The 13,950-nt window shown below is 35.7% G+C and overlaps 1 protein-coding gene and 1 pseudogene across 1 annotated transcript in view; one reads left to right on the forward strand and one right to left on the reverse strand.

The window, feature by feature from the left end:
* Positions 1–778: 778 nt before the first annotated feature.
* LOC126194738 (uncharacterized) lies at positions 779–5,443 on the reverse strand (annotated as a pseudogene).
* LOC126259248 (zinc metalloproteinase nas-14-like) overlaps positions 5,441–13,950 on the forward strand; it is a 131,961-nt gene continuing 123,451 nt past the window's right edge. The window contains exons 1-2 of the mRNA XM_049955878.1: positions 5,441–5,683; positions 7,534–7,661. Of these exons, the coding sequence (XP_049811835.1) occupies positions 5,667–5,683; positions 7,534–7,661 (145 nt within the window). The 5' untranslated portion in view covers positions 5,441–5,666. The remainder of the gene's footprint in view (positions 5,684–7,533; positions 7,662–13,950) is intronic.

Below are 13,950 nucleotides of genomic sequence, written 5' to 3' on the forward strand. Positions count from 1 at the left end.
GCTAGCTAGAACTTTGAAAAGTGCTGCTGGTTACTCAGTTTGATTAATAAATCATTTTGCCTCTCACTGTTAGGTTAATATGTACTTGACATAATGTTAATTTTCCGAGAAAAAAACACCTCATGTGACACACATGAGGAAGGAAGTGCAGCATTTTTTATGGTGAGTCACACAAGGGAGGTGCAGCATAACTCATCTGATGCATTTCACCAGGGGCAGCCAGGTGACAATAATCAAGAATTTTGTGTGTCCACCTAGCCAGGCAACAATGAAAAAAATGTATTCTTCTAGCATATCAATATACAATCTCTAAAAAAATTAACTCAAAGATCTGGAATACTGATTGGACAAATTAAATTGTGATGTTTTGCTAGGAAATGAACACTGGTTAATTCATAATGAACTTGAATTAAGTGCACCTTATCAATACCAATTAGTAACATGTTATTGTAGAACAAATCTTAAGCATGGTAGTGTTTCAGTCTTTATCAAAGAAACAAATAATTTAGAATATGAAGTGATAGATGAAAGTTTTCTATGAATAGAAGTAGTTTTTGAAGTCTCAGCTATAAGGATACCAAGTCAAGAAAAATAGCTATATCAGTGTACCACTCTCCCAGTAACAACACAGAATTATTCACAGAAAATCCTGAAAAATTGATAATAATGCTCTTTAAATATGAAAACTGCAGAGTTATGATATTTGGTGATATAGATATTAGGTATAAAATCAAACATGTTCAGCACCTATTAGATATATTCTTCTTCTTCTTTTCCTTCAGCGTTTGTCCCACGTGCCTGTGGGGTCCACTAAGTGGATCTGTTGTCTCCATTTCACTCTATCACGGGCTGCATCTGGTTGGATGTTCATGCATTTAAGATCTTTTGTATCAGCCCAACGTTGCTTAGGTCGTACTGAGGGTCTACTACCGACGACTTCAAGTGTGTAACCCACCTTGGCACTAGAGTCATCATCGGCCCGTACAACATGCCAAAACCATCGAAGATGACTCTCATGCATCTTGTCTTGGATCGGTGCAACACCAAATTATTTCCTAATGCTGTGAGTGAGGCCCGATGTCCACCTTAGCACCTTCGTTTCCATTACACTTAGGCGGTGTTCTGTATCAACTGTAGTTGGCCAGCACTGACAACCATACAAGGCGACTGGTCAGATGACAGTGTGATAGATTTTTGATTTTAAATTATCTTTCATCCTGTGGTCGCAAGTGACTCCGGTTGTTGTTCGCCACTTCATCCAGGCTGCCTGAGTTCTGGTGTTGACTTCTTCAGTGAGTCGGCCGTCAACGGTGATCGTGGAACCAAGGTACTTAAACTTACTCACACATGTTAGATCTTCACTATTAATCGTGATGGTTCCTATTTCATGTCTCTCTGATCTCATGTACTCGGTTTTCTTCAAACTACTACAGGATAGGCTAGGTGTCGAGTACCAGGTCACAAGCATTGTGAAACCTAGTGCTAAGCTTAGCCAGGATACAGAAAACCTAGGAGCCTTATGCAAAGCTTTTGATGGTGAGTACCATGTTCTTATCATAGGAGGAGTGGAGGAGTGGGAAACAGCCTGGCTAGCAATTCGGACTATAGTATTAGTTGTGGCCTGGATGTATTAGGAGCAGCAACAGCTCACACCCGTGTGGGGTTTGTGGATGTTTTGCAGCACCATGACCAGCCCTGGGTTAATACGGCTGTCAACCATGTTAACAGAGAGCCGTGTGTGTGTTTGTGTGTGTGTGTGTGTGTGTGTGTGTGTGTGTGTGTGTGAAGGGGGGCCGTGGTTACTGTTGGCAGAAACTAAATCTCATATCTGTGCTGTGCCTGTTGATGTAATTGGGATGTCATGTTACACTAGTGATGGCTTGCACCTGAATAGGAGGGGGAAGGATAGATTAGTTGATCTTCTTGCAGAAAATGTAAGGGGGGGGGGGGGCACATGCACACAAGACAAAATACCTGTGATTACTGGAGTCAGAGGGACACATTATTTAGGTTAGAGTTAGGTTACAAACAGAGAGTATTGAAAGAGATTAAAACAGAACAGTGCCATAATATCTGTAGCAGTATCCAAAGAAATAAAATTAATGTGTTTCATCAGAACATTAGAGGATTGAAAAATAAGATATATGAGCTTCTTGTATGCCTAGAAAATGGGGTAAATACTGAAGGTATAGATGTTTTGTGTCTCTCTGAACACCATGTAACCACAGGGATGGAGAAGTTAAATTTAAGGGATTACAGATAAGCATCTTATTCATGTAGAGTCAACTTGTAAAAAGGAGGAATTGCTACTCATATAAAAACTGGACACAAAGTCAAAAATATTGAAACAAATAGTTTTTGTGCAGATCAGATCCTTGAAGCATGTGCTTGTGAGTTGCTACTGCAATATACTTCTATAGTAATTGTAACAATCTACGGATCCCCTCAAGGTAACTTTCAGCTATTCATGAAAAATCTAGAGGTGTTATTGAGCTAACTGTCAGACAAAAAGAAGTAGTTAGTGGTTTGTGGTGATTTTAGTGTAGATTTCTTAAAAGATACGGATAGGAAAAATGAGCTAGAAGCTTTGCTTGGTTGTTTCAATCTAGTATCTGTATTAAATTTTCCAACTCGTGTGCAGCAGGGAGTAGGTCACTTATCAATAACATTTTCATAGACAGTGCTCAGGCAGAAACAATTAATGTGTACCCAGTTGTTAATGGGCTATCTGATCATGATGCACAGTTAATGGAAATAAAAACATATATCACCTGACAGGCTTGAGGCAGGTTCATACAAGGCAGAGGGGCTTATTGATGCGAACAGAGTACAGAGTTTTAAGAGCAGCCTAGAAGAGGTAGAATGGGACGAAGTATACACAGAAAATGATACTCAGTTCAACAAATAAGTGTAAAGCAGCACGGAAAGTTACCGAAATAGAGATAAGCTCTGAAAATAAACACATCATTCCAATTCAACCAAACACCTTAAATGCACACTTTAACACTTCTGGCTCAACTAAAAATCTCACTGAAGATGCAAATAAAGCTGCAGTTTTGCTTCTAGCTCTCTATAGTAAGCATCTTGACAAATTCTGCTGGACATGTATCCTACAGTCAGGTTAGCAAAGCAATTGCAAAACTTAGCAATTCAAAAGCTGAAGACTCCTAAGGACTTTCAAATTGTCCAGTCAAAAATATAAAGAAAGAAGTTCTACTGCTATTACTAACCAAAATCATCAACCAAATGCTAAGTGAAGGAATCTTCCCAGATTGCCTAAAAATTACTATTGTAATATCTGTCCATAAGAAAGGTGATAAAGCATCTGCTAATAACTATCATCCAATCTCACTCATGCCAATCATATCAAAAATTATAGAATATTGTATGGACAAATGGGCGAACCAGCACTTCAGGCAAAATAATCTGCTTAGCTTCTCACAATATTGTTTCAGACCTAATCTTTCCACTGTCAAAGCAGTTGAGACTATCACCAGAAAAATATATGTATCTCCTGAGACTAAGAAAACAACCTGTGCAACTCTTCTAGATTTGAGGAAAGTTTTTGACACTGTCTCCCATAGTATACTTATAAAAAACCTTCCGGGCTACAGAGTTGGAGAGCATGCTCTTCACCTTGCTGCGTCGTACCTAAACAACAAAAAGCAGATGGTAACTATAAACAGCCAAAGATCAGACTCACTACCTGTTACAAAAGGTGTTCCACAGGGCCCAGTACTGGGTCCATTCCTGTTCTTTTTATATATGTAAATGACGTACCCTCATTTTTGCCTTGTCAGGCATTACTATACACAGATGATACAACTATAATGTCAGAAGTTGATGATGCAAGGAGCTGCAACATAATATAAATGTGGCAATGAACTGATGCACTAATTGGTTCCAGGAAAATTATTTACAAATTAACAACAATAAAACTGAAGATATAGTTTTCAATTTAAGTGTCTCTAATGAACATAAAAAATAATCAAACTCTTAGGTTTTCACATAGATTACAAACTCAGCTGGGTGAGTAATACAGAAAAAAATGTGCTCAAAACTTTATCATCTGGTTTACCTGTTGTACAAACTAGGGAATAATGTAAGCAAAACCCTACTAGTACATGCATATTTTCATTTTTCCACTCACACCTTACCTGTGAAACTCTTCTACAGGGTAATTAACCCAGCTCAAAAACTGTATTCAAGGGACAAAAAGACTATCAGATGTATAGTAGCACTGACTTCAAGAGAATCCTGTAAAAATCATTTCAAAGAGCTCAATATTTTGATAGTCCCAAGGCTCTATATGTACAGTTGCCTTCTTGCTGTTAAAGAGAATTTAAATAATTTTAACCTTAAGGTGTCTGTACATGATCACAACACAAGAACTGGACAATCAATATATATACCCCACAGTAGCGTGGCTAAGTTTCACAACAGCCACAAACATAGAGGCCCAGATTTTTTAATAGATTCCTAAAAGCTGCCCATTATGTTCCCTATAATACATTTATGAATGTTCTAGCAGAGTGGTTTAAGAAGGAAGGATACTACTCCATAAAAGAGTGTGAGGAATCAGATGTATGTGACATAAAATTCTTATTACTGTGATAATTACTGGTTAAAAGTTTCTGACATATATAATTTTCACATTGTGTGTAACAATGTGTCAGTGATGTAGATATCATGAAATTTTTATGCGCTTTATGTATCGTAGCATGATGTGTAAGTAACTACACCAATAACATGTAAAATGTTTGAAGGTGAATAAATTCAAATTGCCTACATCTGTAACAACATAGGCCTGCTTACAACACACTATTACTAGACATGTTGTTTAACAATGAAGATTACTATTTGTCATACAGCAAATAGGAATTTTTCAACCCTTGAATCTAGATAATCAGATAACTTACTGCAGGAGCGGCTAATTAGGTATGTTTTTAATTTTCTTTTTAATTTTTATGGACTCCCAATATCCTGGTTTATGTTAGATGGGAAGGAAGAAGGAACCTATGAAGAACCTTATGTGTCATAGAAGACTACATGACAAAAAGCTTTCTAAGGATGTACTATTACCAATTATAGAACTATGGAATTAGGAGGTGGCATAGGTTGATCAAAAACATAGATTGTAAATGCGTCTCCCTTACAGGAAAACCAACATTAATATTTGTAATTATTTTAAATATTAATGAAGAACTAAAGTTAATAAAAATACGTATCAGAGAAGTTTCATTACATGCTGTGATAACGACAACAGATAAAAAAACACTATGGGAACTTCTTCATACAGCAGTTCAGTGAACATTACCAACTGAAACCATGACAAAATTGATAACCTCATTTGTAACACCAGTGTATCTGCTGCTACTTGTGCATTCCAGTGTGAACCCATTGATAACATTATCTTCACTTTCTCTCCCTGCAGAAAAGTCATATTTTTAGATAAATGCATCATGAACAAAGCACACAAAAATAAAGCATAAACATTATTTAGAATTCTACCAACAGGCAGGAGGCAAGAGATAAATGCATAATTTTACGGAATGGCAAAACTATAAATATCACGAGGCTTCTATTACCATAAGTCCCAGTAGACAAGAAGCATCTGATTGTTCACAACTTATATTTGATTCCTTGATTTTTTCGTTCTCAGTGACATGGGCGAGATTTACAGGTATTTATTTGCAATCAGTAAAGGCATTTCTAATAAAGCACTATTTCTATTCTGTCAGAGAATTTCTGAATACATAACAAAATTAATTGTAATATGTACCTATTTTTAATTTGCCTACTATTTTGCTAATACTATGTATTATTGTAACTTATCTTTGACCTGTCCAATATCAACTGTACAATTTGCGCTGTATGATAAAACTGGACCAATAAAAAAATCAAATCAGATCTTGTAGCAAAATTAACTTCCTGGTAAATAAACTAAAGTATTTGTATTAGGAATAAAAACGACATTCTACACTGCTGGGTGCCAAATAGTGGAATATCATCAAAAGATAATATGAAAGCACATTATTTCCGTCACATGTAATTTACAGAAAAAAACTGAATTTTGTGACACCAGGACAAAGTATACATAATGGCATGAAGTAAAATGAGCATTGGTTATGCTTTTGAAAGCTTACCTGTAAGCTACTTACATTCAAAACATTGTGGGTAGCTGTCAGTGGTAAATAGGGGGCCAGGTTTTGAGATGTTAATTCACACACATTTCATGTAGTAGCAATTCCTTCTATAAATTCTCTATATATTAGTACACACACATGTTCATGTAGTAGCAATTACTTCTATAAATTTTCTATATACTAAATACCATACTAAATAAGTTGTGATACGAACAATGATTACTTACTACAACTGGGTAAATGGCATTTTTATTCAGAGTAGTGACTTTCATACAAGTTGTATTATGTTTATTTAAAGCCATTCTAAACACTGACAGAGTAGAAAAATAATAACATTTTACAGTTAACAGTGTCAAAAATAATAATCATTGACAAATATTTCCATGTGTTAACTATTTCTCCATCTCTTCCACATCTCTGAATGTTCACCATTGTTTATTTACTTTTATTTGTGGAGTCTAATGTATGGATGAAGATTTTTAATATTCTACATTGTCTACATTACTTGACACATTAGCTTTACAAACATCAGGCCTTTTAGATCAACACTCTGCAAACTACTGTGGCACATATGGCAGAGAATACTCCACACTCCTACCACAGTCTTAAGTCATATTTCTGTGCATAATATTTTGTACAATAATGTCTTCATGGTCTCTGAGGACGTCTCAAGCAACAGGGGTGAAATGTTAGGCACAGAAACATGCCTTATACTGAAACCTAATTCCTGTGAAACCAATGTCACCAATAAATGCAGTAGAAGAGATTAGTTTCACAATATTGAACATGAAGAGGTGCTCATAGGTCTTAAGGTATTACTAGACTATTTTTCTTCTTGGTAAATGACGAATCTTGAAGTGTTGCTTTCGAGTTTTGAGACACCCTGTATGTATATCACCACGAATATCTCACAAAGGGGAAGTGTGAACGTTTTAGTCTTTCTTTTCAAACAGTGGAAAATCTGAAATGAAATAGTAATGTGAAAACTAGGGCAGATTTCTACTCACAACACAGAAGATATGTTCAACATTAGATAGGAATATTAACAGCAGACTATTATTATTAAATGTAACTCTCTGCCATTCAGAGCCTCAGGCCTGAAGATGACAGTGGCCATTTGTGTGAGTGAATCGGCTTGTGAGTGTCTACATCTGATGAAGGACTTAATCCAATAGCTTAGTATATCCTACAGTCTACTTTTAAATGTGCCTGTCTGCTGTTCAACAAGTCCTCTATGTGGCGAGTGTCACTCTGTCCTAATTCATACTGCTGTTGTTTCTTCCTGGATTTCTTAATCTTTCTTTTGATCAATATATCTAAATGATTTCAAGATAACTTGGCGCTGAAGATCTTCAAAAAAGAATGAAAAACTTGTCTTGCTTTCCAGCAGGATGCCGTCAATAACAATCTTCTTACTAACAGTGGCAGTAACATCAGTGATAGCTAATAGAGTTAAACCACCAGAACCTGCTCATAAGGGACAATTCTCTGATGCAGATGAGATGAAGAAAATCGGTATGTTATAATGTTATAAAAAAACTTAAAAAATTTTACTTTACACAACAACATCATTGACTGCAAAGGCAACTCAAGGAAGCTTATGATAATCAAATGACCACATGCTTTCATTACTTTCTGAGATATAGTTTTATGAACTGAAGAGTAACTGAACTGAGGGAATGTGAGAAAATTTTAAAATCCTTCTGGGCTTCTATTCTTGAAACAGATTTTCATTGGTTGGGGTGTAAGTGTCCGTCTTAGTAATTTAATGGATCCGCTTTTTTTTGTTCTTATGCATTCTACCAAATTCAAGGGAAACTAATTGAATTTGGTAATATTATATGACATCTTTGTAGGAAAGCAGTGCTGCTATGTGTGTATATGAAATAATGTACACTGGTACTGACTAGACAATTCCATACATTACTAACAGAGTAGACAGTACAACATCAAGAATGAAATTTTCACTCTACAGCAGAGGGTGCGCTGATATGAAACTTCCTGGCAGATTAAAACTGTGTCCCGGACTGAGACTCGAACTCGGGACCTTTGCCTTTCGCGGGCAAGTGCTCTACCAACTGAGCTACCCAAGCATGACTCACGCCCCATCCTCACAGCTTTACTTCTGCCAGTACCTTGTCTCCTACCTTCCAAACTTTACAGAAGCTCTCCTGCGAACCTTGCAGAACTAGCACTCCTGAAAGAAAGGATATGGCAGAGACATGGCTTAGCCACAGCCTGGGGGATGTTTCTAGAATGAAATTTTCACTCTACAGTGGAGGGTAGGAGACGAGGTACTGGCAGAAGTAAAGCTGTGAGGACGGGCGTGAGTCGTGCATGGGTAGCTCAGTTGGTAGAGCACTTGCCCGCGAAAGGCAAAGGTCCTGAGTTCGAGTCTCGGTCCGGCACACAGTTTTAATCTGCCAGGAAGTTTCAATACAACATCACACTCAAGTCAGACATACGTAACAAACTGAAACTGGTGTCAAAGACATTACTGTTGCCTGCTGCTCAGAGCAGTGACATCGATATTTACAGTGAGAGATAATAAATAGTCACTTTGTTGCCACTTCTTCATCTCTGCTAGAGCTGTTTCATATGTGGGCCTCATATGCATTACCATTGCATTTTAATTCCGTTTGATTATAGTTCACATTGTCATTGCTTTATTTTATGAGTTTATTATGCTTTGAGCATATAAATTATGACTGATTTTTTCTTACAGATTGAGTTCGTGTTTTTACATTGTTTTTTGTAGTGTAGCTACAGTTTATTCATAACAGCTAGTTGTCTGAACTAAATAAATCTGATACATACTATTTTGAACCTCATGAATGAGTGAGCTTTCTTTAAATTTATCCATAACCATCTTCATAGGATATAATAGATTTAAAGTGTTGTGGGAATATTTTTGAGAATGAATTACCTTTCTTCTACACAATTCTGTTTTGTATACACCTTTCACATTATTACTATAAATTACCAGTACCAGTAAAGATTCTGCATGTGTCATTTCATATGATTTTATTATATTGCTTTATTGTTGAAGATGATTTATTATCATCATAGTTCATCAGTTGTAGTAACAGTGATTACCAAAGTACAAAGGTCAATCAAACAGATAGACAAATATGCATGGTCAATAAATTTGTTTATTTGTTATTTACTGTCCATATAACAATCAGTTTTTGGAAATTGTCATATATTTTAGTTAACATATACAAAGGCTTAGTCAACTTAGTAAGTGCACCCATTGATACAAATAGAGAAGGTTAGAAATTATCATTTTGTTTTTGCAAAAACAAACCTACGCTGTATACACTGTTTTACAGAGACAATTTCAAAAATAAACCCGATGCTATACACAATGTTTCTTCTACTGAATAACAGCTTTTTTCTATTAATGAATGCTTAAGTTTATTCTTTGAAGTGTTTAAATTAGCTCTCTTGAAGTCAGATGGAATTCTGTTACAAAAAAATGGTTCCTATTGTTTGTATACTATGGTCTGCAGCCCTCTTTTACTTGCAGTTCTGTGAAAATTTTCCCATCCCCATGTACTGTACCTCCGTACATTACTGTTTTTTAATTATATTCTCGATGTTGTTTCACAGCCATTAACTTATTGCCTGCAGGATATACCTAGAGTAGATGGTTAGTATTTCATATTTTCTGAAGATTTCTCAACAAGTCTCCTGTTTACCTTGGCTACCACCCCTATTACCTTTTTTTGTAGTCTGAAGAACCAGTCTGTATAGACAGTTGATGCTCCACCCTATACCTTGATACCATACTGAAGATCGGATGTATCACTCCGAAATATATCTGTCTCAAGCTATCATAGTCTAGGAAGGCTGAGATACTTTTCAGTAGATAGACATTTGCACTGATTTTCTTACAAATATGGTCTACATGTTCTTTCCATGACAGGTGTTTGTCAACAATTATGCCCAGAAATTCGTGTTTGTTTGTGTAGCTAACGGCCAATGGAGGTGTAGGTAGAGCCCAATTTATGTTCTGACTACAGCTAAGCATAAATTGCACTGTCACTATCTTCTCTTTATTTATGAGTAGCTTATTTGCAGTAAGCAGTGACAGAACGCACACGTACAAGAAGGTTATAATAAACAATCTTTTGGAGCCAATGGCTCCTTCTACATGCAGAATGGTTAAAGGGGAAGGAAGAGGGGTGAAGGAAAAGGACTGGAGAGGTCTAGGAAAAGGGGTAAATTTCAGGAAAGTCACCCAGAACCATGGGTCAGGGGAGACTTACTGGACAGGATGAGAAGGAAAGACTGTTTGTTGAGGACTGCCAAATTTTTATTCATCCAACGAAATTATTTTTCAAAAATTGATTGTTCTCATTGTTTTATTTGCAGTAAGATAACTTCACAGAAAAGTATAATTGATTTCACTACTGTTTGTAGTAGTTTTCATGTCATGCCCCAGCTGACAAAAGATGTGTCACCAGAATAGCCTCCAACCTTGCTTTTTTGCAGTTTGATTAAATCATTTGCATACACAAGAAGCAGAAAAGGCCCCAGTATACTTCCTTGGGGCACACTATATTGAAGTATCCTGTGGGTTAATTTGGTTTTTACCAACTGTTCATTGCTTTTATAAGTTAGCTTGACACATTGTTTCCTGTCTTTCAAATAGGAGATAAGTAGTTGCATCCCATATGCTTCTAATTTATGCAATAGAATTGTATGATTTACAGTATCAAAAGCTTTCCTCATATCCAGAAAGGCGTCTTGTCTCACCTAGTTTCTTTAATATTTCATGTATAAAAATTGTTACTGCTGTTACAGTAGATCTTCCTTTTCTAAAAATGTGCATATTGTTAAATACATTATGTTTTATGAAATATGCCTCAGACTGATTTAATATTACTTTCTCTAAAATTGACCAATCTCTGAAGTTAATCATATTGGCCTATAGTTTTTCATGTCTGTTTTTATTCCCTTCTTATACACCAATAGGATTTCAGTGGTCCTCAAAAGATCAGGGAAATCTCCGTTGTAGAGGGAGATATTTATTAGATGTGTCAGAGGCTTCACTGATTCTCCTCTCCATTCCTCTAGCAGCATAGGTGAAATGTCATCCCAACCACGAGACATTTTAGCTTGAAGTTTTGAAATGATTGCAAGGAGATCCTTCTCAGTAATGCCATGGATGAAAAAAGATTGGCTGCTTTTTGTAACATTTAAATTGGGTGCCCAGTCTTGTGTTTCATTTGTGCCAACTGAATTAAACATCTCTATGAATTTCTTACACACTTCTTTTGTGTCATTTGTTACATTGTCATTGTCTTTTAATGTTATGCTGATGTGTTATTGAGACTGCTGTTTCTCACTTCTTTATACATTATTTTCTAGGCTCTTTTACTAACACAGGTTGAGTTGCTTATGTGATGGGCATTTTATGAGCTTTAAGGTTAGTCAAGAAATCTCTGTATTTTTTTCTGGGCAGTTTGCCTTTTGTTAAATAATATTGTAATTTAGTATCTCTAAAGAGTATGTAACAGTCTTTCATGTTCTCTCTCACTTCAATGATTTCTGCAGGGAAATTCTCAGATTTGTGATTAATAGCTTTATTTACTTGTTTTACTAAAGGACATGTTTCATTTAAATTTTATTGAATAGTTAATAGAAACTTTCCTATTTATCATTTGCATTTGTTGCATTGTAAACTGGCTCACATTGCTTAATGCCCTCGTAAGTGTATTATAATTAAATTTTCTTTTACACGTAAATGTACCACGTTTAGTTAGTAAATGTACCACTTTTAGTTATACCTACATTTCCTACATCAATTTCCATAATAAGGGCTCTGTGATCAGATATGTTGTTTTCTACAGGGGTTATGATTATGTTTTCCTTTGTTATATTTGTGAGAATGTGGTTAATGCATGGCTCTGTTTCTGCAGTAATTCTTGTAGGTTCTGCGTTTATGTGCTAGTAGTTATAACACTGAAGTAAATCAACATAACAAAAATAATTATTGCTATTATTTAAAGAGTCTGTGTTGATGTCTCCAACAAACAGCACTTTTTTATATGCTGATGTCTTCTCCAGCAGGTCCTCCAGATGAAAAATTCTTCACTATTACTTCAAGGTGATGTAGCAGAGCTGCTAAAATCAGACTTTTGTTCCATAGTTTTAAATTTATTGCTACAACCTTAAGTACCATTTCTTCACTCAGATCATCAATCCACTTGACTTTCCACATGCTATCTTATTTCTGCTATAAATGCCTACACCTCAACCTTTATGTGTTACTCTACAATACAAGTTTATGAGTTCATAATTTCTTAGCCTGTATCCATGTGCTTCCACTTCCTTGCAACCTAATTCACACACTATGAAGAAATGTGGTTTTCATTCATTTAGGTATATGTCCAAGTGCTCTGTTGTATTCATTATATACTGAACATATTGGTATATAAGGGTTAAATTGCTATGCTTCACTCTAAAAAACAGAATCTCTATCACCTCTGTAATTGATAATTTTGTTTAAGTCCTTTTTCTCTGCTATAATTTTGCTTATTTTTTCACATAAAAGTTTCTTTCCTTTGAAATTTAGAAATAGTTACAATTTGGTATGTAGGTATTCGTCCATTTTGCTTACATCTACTATTCTACATTTTCCAAATGAAGCACACATCTGTTTGCTTTTGTTGTTCATATTTTGTATCTCCTTGTTGACACACGAATTGTATTAGGTTATGGGAACGGGATACGATTATTGGTTGAATGCAATAACTATTCCCATTAAATTTCACATAGAGATATATTTCGCAGTAAGTCATATATGTGTACACAGCTTGCGATACAGAACTCAAAACTAACAGGGAGGCTTGGCAGAACAATCAGAGTCCAAAAATGGAGGTAATCATGGTCGATATGACCTATCGATGCCACAAGGTCATGCCTGTGAGGTAGCATTGCAACTATTGTGTTTCAAGATTTGGTGACTTCTAAGAACTTTTCCAGGCAATTTTATGCCTTGTTTTTTTGTGACATTGTTGGCACCAGCTATGCACACAACATATTCATTTTCATGTTTCATTTTTTCCTGCAGGTCGACGTCAGTAACATTTTTCATACTTGCACCCGGTTTTTCTGTTCCCATTGCTTGGAAGTCTTTGTTATTGTCTTGTAAAATACTCACCAGGTTTCTGCTGTGGTTGGCTGTTAGTAAAAGAACATTGTACCTTTTTTGTGACTGAGCGACTGATTCTTGGTGCTGCTGTCACTGTGTCTCATTGTTGTTTTATTTGCTCCACTGCTGATTTGCTTACAAACTTCATTGCAATCACACTTCACACTTTCATCTTTATCAATGTCACTTGTAACAGTATTAATTGCACTACACATATTTGAAAGAGTTTGACTATCATCCATAAATATATGCGGTTCTTGTAGCAATAACAGTTTACACTTTTTAGATGTTAGTTTTTTCATATTCATATTTGGAACAGTTTAGCTATCATGTGAAAGTGTACATGATTTTCGTGATGACCCACACTTTTCGGATGTAAGTTTTTTCATATCACTCATTAGAATGTTAATTGTTAGTTGAAGACTGCTTATATAAACATTTAACTTTTTATTTGATCACTAAAATTAGTGCACATGCTGCATTTGCCAGTAAATTAGGCAGAGGGTAAGTAGTGCCATATCTCTAAGAGGAGTTGGAAACATTTAACTCAGGGCAGGAGAATTTAGAGGAACTGCAGTTCAAGTCTAAAACATTAGTTGACAAACACTTTGTAAATTGTCATCTCTCATCACACACCACCTT

Source organism: Schistocerca nitens, chromosome 1 (assembly GCF_023898315.1).
Source record: "Schistocerca nitens isolate TAMUIC-IGC-003100 chromosome 1, iqSchNite1.1, whole genome shotgun sequence".
NCBI classification, from domain to species: Eukaryota; Metazoa; Arthropoda; class Insecta; order Orthoptera; family Acrididae; genus Schistocerca; species Schistocerca nitens.